The sequence below is a fragment of the Amblyomma mixtum genome, chromosome 7 (genome assembly GCF_055824585.1).
Source record: "Amblyomma mixtum isolate Tamu chromosome 7, ASM5582458v1, whole genome shotgun sequence".
In the NCBI taxonomy this organism is placed as follows: Eukaryota; Metazoa; Arthropoda; class Arachnida; order Ixodida; family Ixodidae; genus Amblyomma; species Amblyomma mixtum.
Window position 1 is genome coordinate 116,069,279 of NC_143018.1, and position 13,076 is coordinate 116,082,354.

The 13,076-nt window shown below is 47.8% G+C and overlaps 1 protein-coding gene across 1 annotated transcript in view; it reads left to right on the forward strand.

The window, feature by feature from the left end:
- LOC149337288 (uncharacterized) overlaps nt 1-13,076 on the forward strand; it is a 58,545-nt gene that overhangs the window by 34,275 nt on the left and 11,194 nt on the right. Inside the window, exon 6 of the mRNA XM_089554377.1 lies at nt 3,138-3,224. Coding sequence (XP_089410503.1) covers nt 3,138-3,224 — 87 coding nt within the window. The remainder of the gene's footprint in view (nt 1-3,137; nt 3,225-13,076) is intronic.

Below are 13,076 nucleotides of genomic sequence, written 5' to 3' on the forward strand. Positions count from 1 at the left end.
GCGGTTGTCTACGTCCGTCACCGTCTCAGAGGGTTTTGCCTGCGTCTCCGTGCAACAGAGGCTGGTCAGCAGCTGTTTGGTCCAGGCTTTGGAGCCCTGCTCCTGGATCGAGCTTACCTCGTATTCTTTTCTGAATTTGGTCGAGTCCGACTGTAGTCTGCCACGTCGGTCTCGCAAGGGTCTTCGTATGGATCGCTATGTTTATCAGGCAATGGTTGCTAACGGGGGTTTCCTGCGTAATCGTCCACTCCACTCGCCTCGGGTTTTTCGTGAAGGTAAGGTCTGGACACGTGTCCCTCCGAGCGGGCTCCCTATCCGCGTGGGGCACGCCGGATCTGTGTGTAAAGTTAGGCCTAACGTGGCCACCGCCTCCGTTGCTCTCTTCATTGAAGCTTTTCACCTTCCCCCGCACTTGCCTTCGAAGGTGACTCTGACTTTGTTCGAAGTTCCGGGTTTTACGGATCTCCAGGGTGTTGCTGTCTTCGGGAAATCTTTTCACCTTCCCTCGCAGTGACTCACTGTTTCCTGATTGGCTACTGTGACGACTCCGTGCACCACGTTGTCTTCGCTTTGTTTTACCTACCCCCCCCAAAAAAAAAGTTCCTGGCCTCCTTGGGCTCGGGTTGCAAAGTCCACGATCAGGCTGCCTGCCGCGTGAAAGCTCCGCGTGCCCACTATGATCAGGTTTTGGTCCCGGGATGCCATGATGTAAAACTGTTCCGCTTTTTCCTCGACTGGCTGTTGTAGCGTTAGGCCAAATTTGCCGTGTTGCAGATTCTTCAACTTTGTCGCCGTTAGTGGTTTGATAATTATTACCACATCGTCGAATATGAATCTGCACAAAACCTGGGTTTTGCATGCAGCTTTCACTTGCCGTGCGCCTCCAGCTGCGCGCTCACTGGCATCCGTGTCTGGTTGCGCGTGGCGGCCTCCGTGTGCCCACGTGGCCTCTATTTGCGCGCTGGCTTGGAGCCTCTGGGCTCCCTTTTCAAAAGCCGGGATCATATTTTCGCTGCAGGCATGGCTACGACTTGTCTGCGGCACCGTTTTCTATGTCATGCCTTCCGGGTCGTAGCCGCGTTGCTGGACTACATTCGCCGTGTTGGCCGGTAGCGAAAACCCAGCCGCCGAACGCCGGCGTTCAACCGTTGGGCTGAGCGACGGCGACACGATAGATAGGAGGAAAAATGCTCCGAAATGTCTAAAATTCGGGCCACTGGGTTGAGAGCCCTCTAGCTGCCTGCCGTATGATTTGCTGGTTCTGTCAAGGCAAAATTGCTCGAGTCCAGCGCGTTGGCCTGCCGCTACTGTCGAAAATCGCCGGAGCCGATGTTCCGTGCGTCTGCTCACTACACGCGCCCGCAGCGCCCTCTTCCGAAACCACCGGCCAGTTTTCTTGTCATCGCTGCGATTTTGTGTACCATCGCCGAGTACACACATACACACACTATAACACACCACCTAGAGTCAGCGAAACATTTTCTAATCACTCGAACACTGCACCGCCAGCTTTTCTCGTAATGCGCCTGGTAAAGCTTTCGCATTAAAAAGTAATGCGGGTGAATGACATAGATAAAGATTTCTACTGTGTTCTTTGAAACCAAGTAACTAAAAATGTGGCAAGGCGATCTCGTTCATTTCTTTTTGCCACTAGTGGAAACGTATTTGAAAAAAATTCAGCTGTATCTGTGTTCTCGCACAGCAAAATGCTTGGTGGTAGTAAATGTGCAACCTGATAACCTCATTATGTTTGCGGTGTGGGGTTAGATGGACGGCCCGCGGCGTGATGTGTGCAACCTGAAAGAATCGTTGAAGATGGTTCAGCAGCGTGGGATGGGTTCATTGTGTCGTAAAATGTTGGTCTTCACAATTTTCCTCTTTCTTTAGAACGTTGTATTACATAATCGAAAGCTCTGTCCTGGTACTGTTATAAACTCTAAAAAAGCGTCTGGAGCAGAGTGCTCTACAGCTTCGGCACAGCATACATGTCTATTAAATAAAGTTTAAATATCTTTCAAACAAATATTTGCCAAGGCATCGAGAGGCCGCTACCTTCTATGTCTACTGAAGAACACCTAGAACGTATACATTGCGACCAAATCTGCTTAGCTACATTTACGATTAGTCATGCCAAAAAAATGCTATTTGCCCCATCGAAACCCTATGGGCTTCAACGCCCAGCGGCGCTAGCGAGGAGGTATTCCGAATTTACGATAACTTCCTCCACAGTGGACCTTTCATGCTCGCAGCGTGTGTAGCAGCCACTAAGCACTCCAGTCTCGTTATCCCGTTAATTGTGTGCGGTATTAAAGCGAAAGCATTTCTTGTCTCATAAGATAGCGTGTACATGACCTGTCAGCAGAGCATGTCGACTGAACAGGCTGGCGTCGGATTACAGGGCCTGCCCAAGCCCATTAGTTTCTCTTCATGTCAAATGGGATATCATTAACGCGCGTTTCTTCCCTCCCCCACTCTACCGGCTTGCGGTATCCCACCATTTTTCTTTCCATACCTGGTTGCGTTGTCTTCTAAGTTAAGCCGAACCCTTTTCGTTAGCCTCCTAGTTTGTGCGAGGTAGTTGAGTACAGGTAGGATACCGCTGTTGTATACTTTTCTGTTGAGGGATATTAAATGGATACCTTCTATCAACAAATTACCTCAATAATCTTTCTAAACTTCTTTCACTTTTCCGTCACACCGGCCTGCAGCGCAACTCCTCCAAATGGCCTTTCGTGCGTCGTCAGGTCACCCTCGCCTTGGTCCACATAACATATATACACAAACCTCGAAGTTCCTCCCTTGCTACTTCCCACCGGGATATGGGCAACCTTCTCAGGTGTACATATACACATCTGGCGAACTGTGATGACGTCACAAGTTCGCATGACCTAGATGGCATGGAAACAATGGGAATACAGCGCTAGCGTGAAAAATTCGCTTTTTGCTAGACTATGGAAATCGACCGCCTTTTCCTTGCAACCTTCGTAGAGCATGAATTTATCAAATAGGTTTGAATTTAGCTTGCTGTTAGAAACTGCGTCCACCCTTGGATATCATACTGTCCCTTAAACCAACTCGCACTGCTTTAGGAAGAAAAACTGAACTGTTTTCCACACAAAATTGTATGTTTATTTCAGGTACACACCACGACCATATTGACCACCACAGCAGCCGCAGCAACTCATCTCCCACTGAGTTTCAACACTACAGTGGGCTCTGCTGAGGTAAGTGGGCGGCGTCACAAAGATATTTATTTGAGCCTTTTTGCATTGTCGAGCCCACCCGCCGCAGTGGATCAGTTTTTAGGGCGATCGCACATGTTTTAAGGGGCTAAAACACAAATGGCGTCCCTGTGCTGTATGGTGTCAGTGCACGTTAAGATCCCCAGTTGGTCGAAACTATTCCGAAGCCCTTCACTGCGGCACCTCTTGCTTTCTTTCTTCTTAAACTCCCATCTTCCTCCTTTCACTCGCGACAAGGTTCCCGCGTTCCCCATCAAGTGTGAAAATTACAGCTCCTCTTTCGTTGCCTCAAAAGCCAATAATTGTCGAGGGAAAACCTCGCCATTCGTATTGTTAAGGTATTTTACGTTACTCCACATTTTCGACTTCCGAGAGTGAGACCTAAACTAGCTGGTGGTTTAGCTCCGGTTAAACCTAGTGTGTACGCGATAGCTGGGTACAGGTGCTCTCCGATTCAATTTCTACCGACTGACCGGAAGAGGTCGTGGCTTCGCTCGCGGCTTGTCGCTGTCGTCTCTCCGTTTCTTGACGACGTTGTTCTGCGAGCCCTTCTCTTTGTTCTGTCGTCTCGGTTGCGCGCCTGGCATTCCTGGTTTGGTTTGGTTTATGGGGTTTAACGTCCCAAAGCGACTAAGGCTATGAGAGACGCCGTAGGGGAGGGCTCCGGAAATTTCGACAACCTGGGGTTTTTTAACCTGCACTGACATCGCACAGTACACGGGCCTCTAGAATTTCTCCTCCAAAGAAATTCAATCGCTGCGGCCTGGATCGAACCCGCGTCTTTCGGGTCAGCAGCCGAGCAGCATAACCACTGAGCCACCGCGGCGGCCCTGGCATTTCTGGCTTCTTGGGCTCGTTGTCGACTCGCCTTTTACCACGCCACAACTTCGGGATCCGTCGATGTGGCTTCCCGCATTCGCCGTTTATATCGATCGCAGTATTCACGCGGACTTTCCGCTTTTTCACCCATCGTTGAACTGAAGAACGAGCACTGCGCACTCGTTGTTTAAAACGTGGCCGAGCAGTGACCTGCATCGGTAGCCACTGCGCATGCGCGACGCGCGCCGTGAGACTGCGGAGTCGCCGGTGGCAGCTGAACAGCGAACAAGGCGGCGGAGGACCACCAGTGACGTCACGTGCGGCGCATGCGCAGTAGCGGCTTCGGCTCGGCCCGGTGACCTTGGCTTTACATGGCGTAGTGAAGCTGTCGCTTCAAGAACAATTTGTTTGATTTCAGCGAAAGACGATTCCAGAGATTGTACCATCTACGCCAGCTACGCTAGCGACGAAGCGAAGCTTACGTGCAGCCAGCAACGTGTCAGGCGGCCGTCCTGCGGCATATTTATTGCCAAAGTGACACAGACACGCACCGACCCTGCAGCTTTCTCTCAGTTTTCAGAAAACGTGGTCCCTCGGTATGATCGGGGTAATTTTTAAATCATCGAAAGAGGCCTTTGTCTTGCAGTGCACATGAGCGGTACTAACGATCAGGGTGATGGTCCCTTTAGGCAACGTTTCGAAGAGACCCTAAGCAAGCAAATCTTCGTCTTTTCTGTCCGCAAGCTGCGTTGACATCCATGCAGAACAAGTTCTCACAAATGCCTTATCGGCTTCCAAACGAAGGTAACCCGGTCGTGACCACTGTTCCTGCAAACTGCCTCATTACGGTACAAGATGCTCGTTTCCTTCGGCTTGAACCATGGACGGCGTTTCAAAACACATCGGCAGGTGGCTTGGCGGCGGTACCGTGCACGATGTGGAAACGTATCACGTTGGTCGCGATCGTGTGGGTTGCCCATTGGAGTAAACGTCTCTCTCTCTGCAGTTGGCGTGACAGCCATGACGTGGTCTGAACGTAACTCGGGAGGGAATTCCGTGCTCATTGCCGCACGTTGCGCTTTCTTTTTTTTTTGCGCGAGTTCGTGTACTGCTTTACTGCGGGGCAAACATAAGACGGATCCAGGTATTTTAGCTTTCATTTGTTGTTCTCCCATGACAGGATAGTTACGGACTGAGAATCGTAGGAATAACCTTGTAAACATTTCTGCGAGGTAGCGTCAGCTAACATAGAAGCATTCTTAGCAAAGGCCGATGCTAGAAAACTGTTTGGGTGACGTGCTGTACGTGTTACGCTGTGCTTAATTTCTCGTCCGTGTTTACTGGTCATGAACAGGCAAACACCACAACGGGCCAGCTCAATGGCAGTGCCGTAGACGTTGACAGCGTGCTGCTCCACCGCTGGTTGGGGGTGCCGTACGCGGAACCCGGGAAGCGCTTCGTACCGGCCGAACCACTGTCCGTCTCCCAGCACGATGTGATAGACGCCAGCCATTTGGGGTCCCCGTGCGCTCAGCTGGTTGACGGCGTCCTGGTGGGCAGCGAGGACTGCCTGCACATAAACGTGTGGGCACCCGCCGATCCCCCACAAGACAGCGCCGTGAGGCCACTAGTACTGGCCCTGTCGGCGGGCTGGTTTCTGCAAGGTTCCAACAACGTTGGAGAATGGGAACAGCTGGCTGCTACAGGTGATGCGTCTGCGCAGCTTAATTACTTCATCAATCTCCTAGGTCCTTACGTTGGTATGAGTCACGCCATAGTAAAAAAAGGCTCCGGTTGATTTTGATGAGTTGCGTCCTCAGACGACAACGAAAGTAGGCGTTTCTACTTTTAATTCGAGCAACCTATGCCGCAACTACAACGACTGAATCAACCAGAGTGTGCTGAACAGCGCTCACTGTTAGCTAAAATTAGGCCTTCTGTATAATAGCAGCTATTATTTCTTGTTACCGCGGCTTTATTTTTTTTCTGAAGCGAAGTAATGCGATCGCATTTGCACCGCGTGGAAACTGCAGAGAATAAATGCTCAGTGCACTGCAGTAAACGAGCTAAAAGCTGGTGTGATCGGTATGATTTTCTCTGTGTATGTGGCGAACGCCTTAATGCAATGGCATGTTGGTTGCTTTTCCTCTGTTACTCCGCCCCACCGGGTATGCAGCAAGTGAAAAATTTGCCTTAAAAGCTATTTCGGGAGGATAACAGCTTTTCACTTGCAGGTCGCAGTCCCAAAGGCTCTTCTGCATGAAGAATGGCATTTTGGCATTAAAGTAACTGGCAGCTCATACAACGCATTCATATGCATGAAGCGCTTCAGAGTGCGTTCTTACATAATATTCGTGGTCCTGCGTAGAGAATGGCATCGCTTTCTTATGGTACTATATGTTTTAGAGCTTTATTCTCGAAGCAAGGGGGAAGCTGAGGGAAACAGTGCTTTACAGTGACAAAGGGTGAACATGCGTCCGCATGCCAGGAAAAACAAACACAAGCTGTGAGGATGGTTTTTAACCCTTTCAGCCGGCATATCTTTCCTAAATATTTTGCTCCAAAGCATGCGCGGTTACTTCCGCATAGAGCCGAGTGGTGCAGAGTGCCTCTTGAACTTAAGGCATTGTCTTTTTTGTGGCATTGTGGATATGTCATCAGGTATACCACAACCTACTGCATTAGCCGAGGTCATCGAAAAACTCAACGAGAACACATGGCGCCTACTCGAAGAGCTGCTCTGGTGTTCCTTTAGGGATATTTTGTTTAATAGCTTCAATGTAGCCTAGTGTAGTGGCCTTGACAGTAGGGGGCTTTGCTGGTAAGACAACGGGCAATTGTTGAAATTCCAGCTGGCGCATATTTTTTTATTTTTTTTTAATGCAAATATTTACTCTTCTTTGTATAATAGCGTTCACATCATCTACTTAGGTCCATAAAAGCTCATTTACATTTTTGCTGGATTTTGACGAAAACAATGGTTTCATAAAGTAATCATTCGTAATGACGGTTAGACACTGCAATCCTTTCTTGGTTTATAATAGAAATTGCAGCATGGAATAATTTCTAGAGAAGGAGGCGCCGTCGTCGGTGATTGTGCTGGGACTGTACTGTGAACATGCGCTTCAAGAGAATAAGATTTCAAAAGCATCGATGCGATTTGTTAGTCAACAGGCCATCTCCTCTACATTAGGTTCCCAAATGGGCTAATGGGTGCGGCACATGCGTTCATCCTGGAAGGACTAATGTCTGCTTTACTTCAAGCCCTTTTTCGCTAAGAGTAACGTCACTGGACGTCAGCGAGCCGTCACGCGATATCCCATTAAGGCAGTAGCTTCAGCGGAAGCGCCCGCCAAAGGGTAAACATTGCGTACCTGATTAGAGACAGCCCGCATAACTCAACTCCGTAAGTTTTCCATTAGATGTCGCCTATGGGGTGTCGTCCTCATTCCGTTGTTGCCAATTTACATGCCCACAAACTAAAATATGTGCTCGATTTTTCTGAGCGAAGGCCGTCTACCAAGCCATATTTATTTATTTAATATATTTATGAATAATTCAATCAAAAAAGAAATTTTTGCAGCATGGCTATATGAATAGCAGAAAAAGGAAAATTACCAGTACAGGTGTCGAAAGTTCAAGCAAAAAGCTCAGACATAAAAGTAACCGCATTGAACAACCACTTATCGGCAATAAAGAGACTAAATAATACGCATTGCAGCTATTAAAACCAGTAAGTTACAAAAATTCTTTAAAAACTTGAGAACATATATCATCAATATATCAACAAAGCTGATATTTGCGAAAACTTGAACTTTTAGCAAATAACGCCACAGATTGCTGTCAAATTTTCTCGTTGTTAAGCCGATTATATTCCGCCATTTCTCTTGCGAAAAAATATTTGAAGAAGTTACTACGAGCGCTAAAAGTGGTAATTGTTAGACTGCGTCGCTGTGTAATGTTATAACCCGAAGAGAAAAATATCATTTCTGTAAGGTTAACCTTGAAATGACCGTTTAGAAGTTGTTACAAAAATTTCAGACGAAGGACACGATTCCTTTGAGTTAATGATATCAAACCAGCTCCATGCAACAAGTTAGTCACTCTTGTATATTCATAACTATTGTAAACAAAACAAACTGCTATTTTTGTATTATTTTTATATTTGCAGATTGGTTCTTGTGAACCGATCCCAAAGTACATCCGCATAATCTAGTATCGAGAAGGCAATAGATTTATAGGCTAGAAGGTGAACATCAGGGTAAGACAGCTTCAATGCACGGCTCCAAAAAAAAGTTAATGCTTTGCACTGTTTCAAAGCAGATTAATGTTTCTCGTCCAGTGTAGAGTTTTTGTGATCCACAGACCCAGATATTTCTAGTGTGCAATCTCGGAAAGAATGTTATTGGAGAGAGGAGGAATGCGAGTATATTTTTTTAAACACTTTTTGAAAACTGATTGACACTTGCCAAGCGCCACACCAAACGGTAAGTTTTTGAAAAGCTTCCTTTAGCATCATCTGGTATGCGTTATGTTTAAATTATGAATATAGCGCACAGTCGTCTGCATATAGCTTAATGTGAACTTGAATGTCTTTTACTATCTCGTTAATATACATAATTAACAAGAGCAGCCAAAGCACCAATCCCCGGGGAACATCAGAGTCAAGCGAAACGATTTTCAGAGGAATGGCTACGAAACGATAGATATTGTACGGTTATTCAGGCATGACAAGATCCACGTGGAGATCTTGTTTTTTACTTTCTCTTAGAATTTTGAACGCAAATTTTTACCAAATACCTTGTCAAAGGCTTTTGCGAACCCCACGAAAATGGCATCGGTTTGATTTCTGTCATTTGCAAAGTCGTGTGTGCAGTCTCCACCAATTAGGTGTATGCTTAATAGTTTCATCTGAATACGTGCTGAATGTTGGTAAAAAGCATACTTCTCGAGGAAGTGAGAAATATGCGTATGTGCTATGTGTTCAGTTATTTTGCAACTGGTGGGTCACAGATAGCAGATTGACGAACAGACAAAGGCCGCAACATGCGCACTTCACAAAGCCTCGTTTTCATGAACAGTATCTATACATACTGATAGCTTTGTCCTGGTGCCTGTCTTTGGCGTGACAGCTTCATTGGATTTCTTTAAATGTTTGAGCATTAAGGGGCCATGTAGGGAAAAAGTGATCGTCGACTGAGGCCGCCGAAGTAGCGAACGAATACGGAGGGAGGCAAGGAGGAATGAAGAGTGGAAGGAATAAAGTGCAGCTGATGTGAGAAGAAGAAAGTGAAAAGGTGGAGAGCGAAAACAAAGAGAGGGTGGACTAGGGTGGCGACACGTGGAGCGCGCGTCGGCTGCAGAGGAGGATGTAAGCGCAGTCCGTGTGGAAGGGGTTTGAGTGGCAACTTCGTCAAACCGCGCAGAAAATTCCACCTCAGTGCGGGCGCAGTCGATCATGGTGTTATGGTGCGATAAGTCGCACCATAACACCATGATCGACTGCGCCCGCACTGAGGTGCAATTTTCTGCGCGGTGTGACACATGGCAGCAGGCAGATAGCACCAAGAACTAGACTGCATCGAAAATATCGGCAGTGACGACTTGCGGTATGCATGCGGCCGCAGGTGCAATTCGCTGTTCAGCTGCAGTACGTAGCGCCAAGCTGGGAAATGATGCCGTCATTTGGCGTAAAGAGCACCTGAGTCTGGTTATTCACGGATACCGCAGCCAGAACTATCGACAAGCGCATATACTAGAATACAGAAGGGCATCGACGATGACTTCTGTGACGTTGGGGGTGTGGGGGGGGGGAGATTAGGCTTTATATTTTTAGCAGAGCACGCAGTTCGCGCCTCCGAAAAAGCGGAATTTAGTTTCCCTAGTCAAAGGAGGTGGTTCGACGGCGCATGAGTGACAGTGAGCGGCGACGAGGGGAAGGAGACGATGGGTCGCATATGGTCGCCAGTTGTTTCGGTACGCATTAAGAGCAGAGCAGGGCGCAGAAGAGCGAAGCAGCTAGGAAGGCTCACGGCGGAGAGGCACGCGGGGCGACCATGCCACAGAGACGGGCAACAGGGACAGTATGTGGCGATTGTCCAGTGTGGGCCAAGGGTTGTAACACTGCGGAGATTTGGAGAGGAGGAGAGACCAGTGCCATGTTGACAGCCAGGGCAGGTTGCAGGACGGGCTCACTGATCCGACAGGACGAGTTTCTGGGCCGTGCTACCGTTTCTGTGTAGATGATGCGGGCGGGCCTCGGTGGCGGGTGGTGCGGATGCCTGTCCTCGGCGTATGTAAATGAAGCAGCCAGTGGAACTGTAGGAGGAGCTGGAAGGGCTACAGCAACTTGGTCTAGGATTACCTGCTGCAAAGGCTCCGCCAGAGGAGAGGCAGTATCGTGACATAGTGGCACTATATATAAAAGGCGCGCTACTTTATCCTGAACGAAGTGCTTGATCTGTTTGAGCAGTGGCGACGGTTTCCAGCCATACGTCAGGACCACAAGAGTCTCCTCCGGCTGCTAGAGTGGAGAACGAGTGAGAAGACGTCTCTTACGGAGCTCGTCGTTGCTCTGGCACTCATTTATGACGTCGACCGGGCTCGTGAATTTCCCATCAGGGCCATCTGGAACACGTTGTCGTCAGTGCCCTTTGGAATATGGCCAGTCTTGATGGATCGGGCGCAGCAGTACCTGCACGCTTGCAGAGGTTCACAACGTGATCAAAGTAGGTGTGCAGCTGGCCAGTTGTCAACGGGTAGCTGTGTCCGGCCCGCAGACGTTTCTCCGCGCGCCGCTTGGGTACCTTTTGCCGGCCAAAGATAACAGCGAAGCTCGCCTTGAACGTCGAAAACGTTTTAATATAGGCTTCGTGGTTGCTGAACTACAGGTTTGCGATGTCCTTAAGATAGAAAATGACTTTATTAAATTATCGGCCGTCATGCCAGTTGTTATGGGTGCTCATCCACTCGTAAGAGGTCAACCCGACCTCCGGTTGTCTCTGATGCCGCTTCCTGGATGATGGGGGTTTGGAGGTTGCAGCTAGCTTCTGCGGCTGCTTGACGGAACCGCGGTCAAGTCGACCCCCGTGCCCATCACCATGGCAGCTAGGAGTGCCGTCGAGTCAATGAGTTAAATATGTCTCTCAATCCCTAGAGTCCCTAGACAGAGGACAGCCTCGCCCAGGAGAGAGTGGCCTGATTGTTCACTTTGGCGCACAACTTTACACTTTCTCTCTCTTGTGGCCAAGACAGTTAGCAAATTCAGTAGTTAGCTTAATTAGCAAACAAAAAGAAAATTATAAAGAGAGGCAAAGAGAGGTGACGAGTGCCGAGGAGGCGTCAATTCTTTAAAATTCTGCCAATGCGGGCCACCGCAGTTATCTCTAAATTTTCGAATTTTCCAAGCAAATTAAAGTTCGTTCACATGCTCATTTTTCAATAACTTTATAAAGGAGTTGGCTCTTAAAAATTTCGATGAATCTGGGCGGATAGACAGATTTGACGGGAAGTTAATGCTATACTTCTGTGAGTGGCACAACCTAGTTATTTTGAATAGAGAAACTAAACGTACGGGACAAACCACGAGAGAATTCTGTAACAGGCAGACGACCATTAACTACAGCCTAATGTCGCTGGGCATCAAGAGCAAGCTTGCAATAATAGAAACAGACAAAGTGGCGAAGTACCGCCTAGGAAGTGATCATAAACGTATTAAGCTACAGTGGCGAGTCCTGATCAAAAGAGAAATGGAGAGAAGTCAAAAACAGAAAGCAAAATCAAACAACAACCAAATAGCGCTAACAGCAGCCGACATAGAGGAAGCAATGGAGAAACACCTCATGAAAAAGTGGGATTGTAATCAGTTAGAATTACTCATGAGTACAAAACTGAAACAGAAAGGGCGCAGTTATCTGAAGAGAAAATGAGCCAAAAATGGCAATCCTATCGGCAAACGGAAAAGCAAGTTCGGCCCTCGTCCAGGCTAAAATAAAGCAGTACTGCGATCACTGGATGACCGATGTTTGCGATGCAAATAAAGCGTGCAAAAAAATTATGGAATCACATTATCTGGCTCGGTAAAACGAATGGAAGAAAGCAGGAACAGATTAAAGATGCTGAGAGAAAATGGATTACCAACTAGCCGAACAGTTTTTGTCGCAGAAGGCAATTTACATTTATGATCTCAAATTAACTGCCATTAACGATTATTAGCTTCAGGCTTTCAACGCAGGCAGCTGGTCCAAAAGGGGGGCTCTAAGCTGCCAGAAATTGCGGCCAATGGGATAAGGGCAGTCATGGGCCTCCCCGTGCAGCTAAAGTGCGGTCTACATGGCAAAGAGGGGCAAGGGAGCCTGTATACTAACAATTCCGTTAAAAGTGACTATAGGTGATCGTTTTATTTCTAGTCCTTGCTGAATTAACTAGCTATCCTTGCTACTACTGGTCAAAATGCGGTTTGAAAAATAACTTTTTTTTTTTGCGATTAGTATGTGCAGGTTCCACTGCGGAAAAAGAAAAGACAGATGTAGTCTTCAATAGCATACATCCGCGGGTTGCTGCACGGAGCTTAATTGTGACTGGGGGGGGGGTGACAAAAGGGCATTGCTGAAGACTTGCCATCGGGACCAGGTCCAGCTCGGGACCAGCTCCCAGCAGCTGCGAACCCTTTTACCAGGCCCAGCACTCACGGGGATCTGCAGGACTAGTCACTTCCGCGAAGCGTGTACATCTGTTATCCCTATGGCTCCTTCTTGCGCCCCTAATGAATGTTCGAAAAATAAACCTGCTACTTTGCTCATTTTCAATGCATGTAACTATAGAATGTTGCATTAAGAAACTGATTGCGTGCAAAATAGCGGCAAAAATGAAACATTTGTCACAAATAGACTCTGCAGTGCTCCACTATTTGGATCAACACATATGACGGCAACGCAGAGTGAGCAACAATGGGGAATGGCGTAATCCAATTGCTATTGAGTTCGCTTGAATGCAGGCAGTGGAGAACCAGCTGGG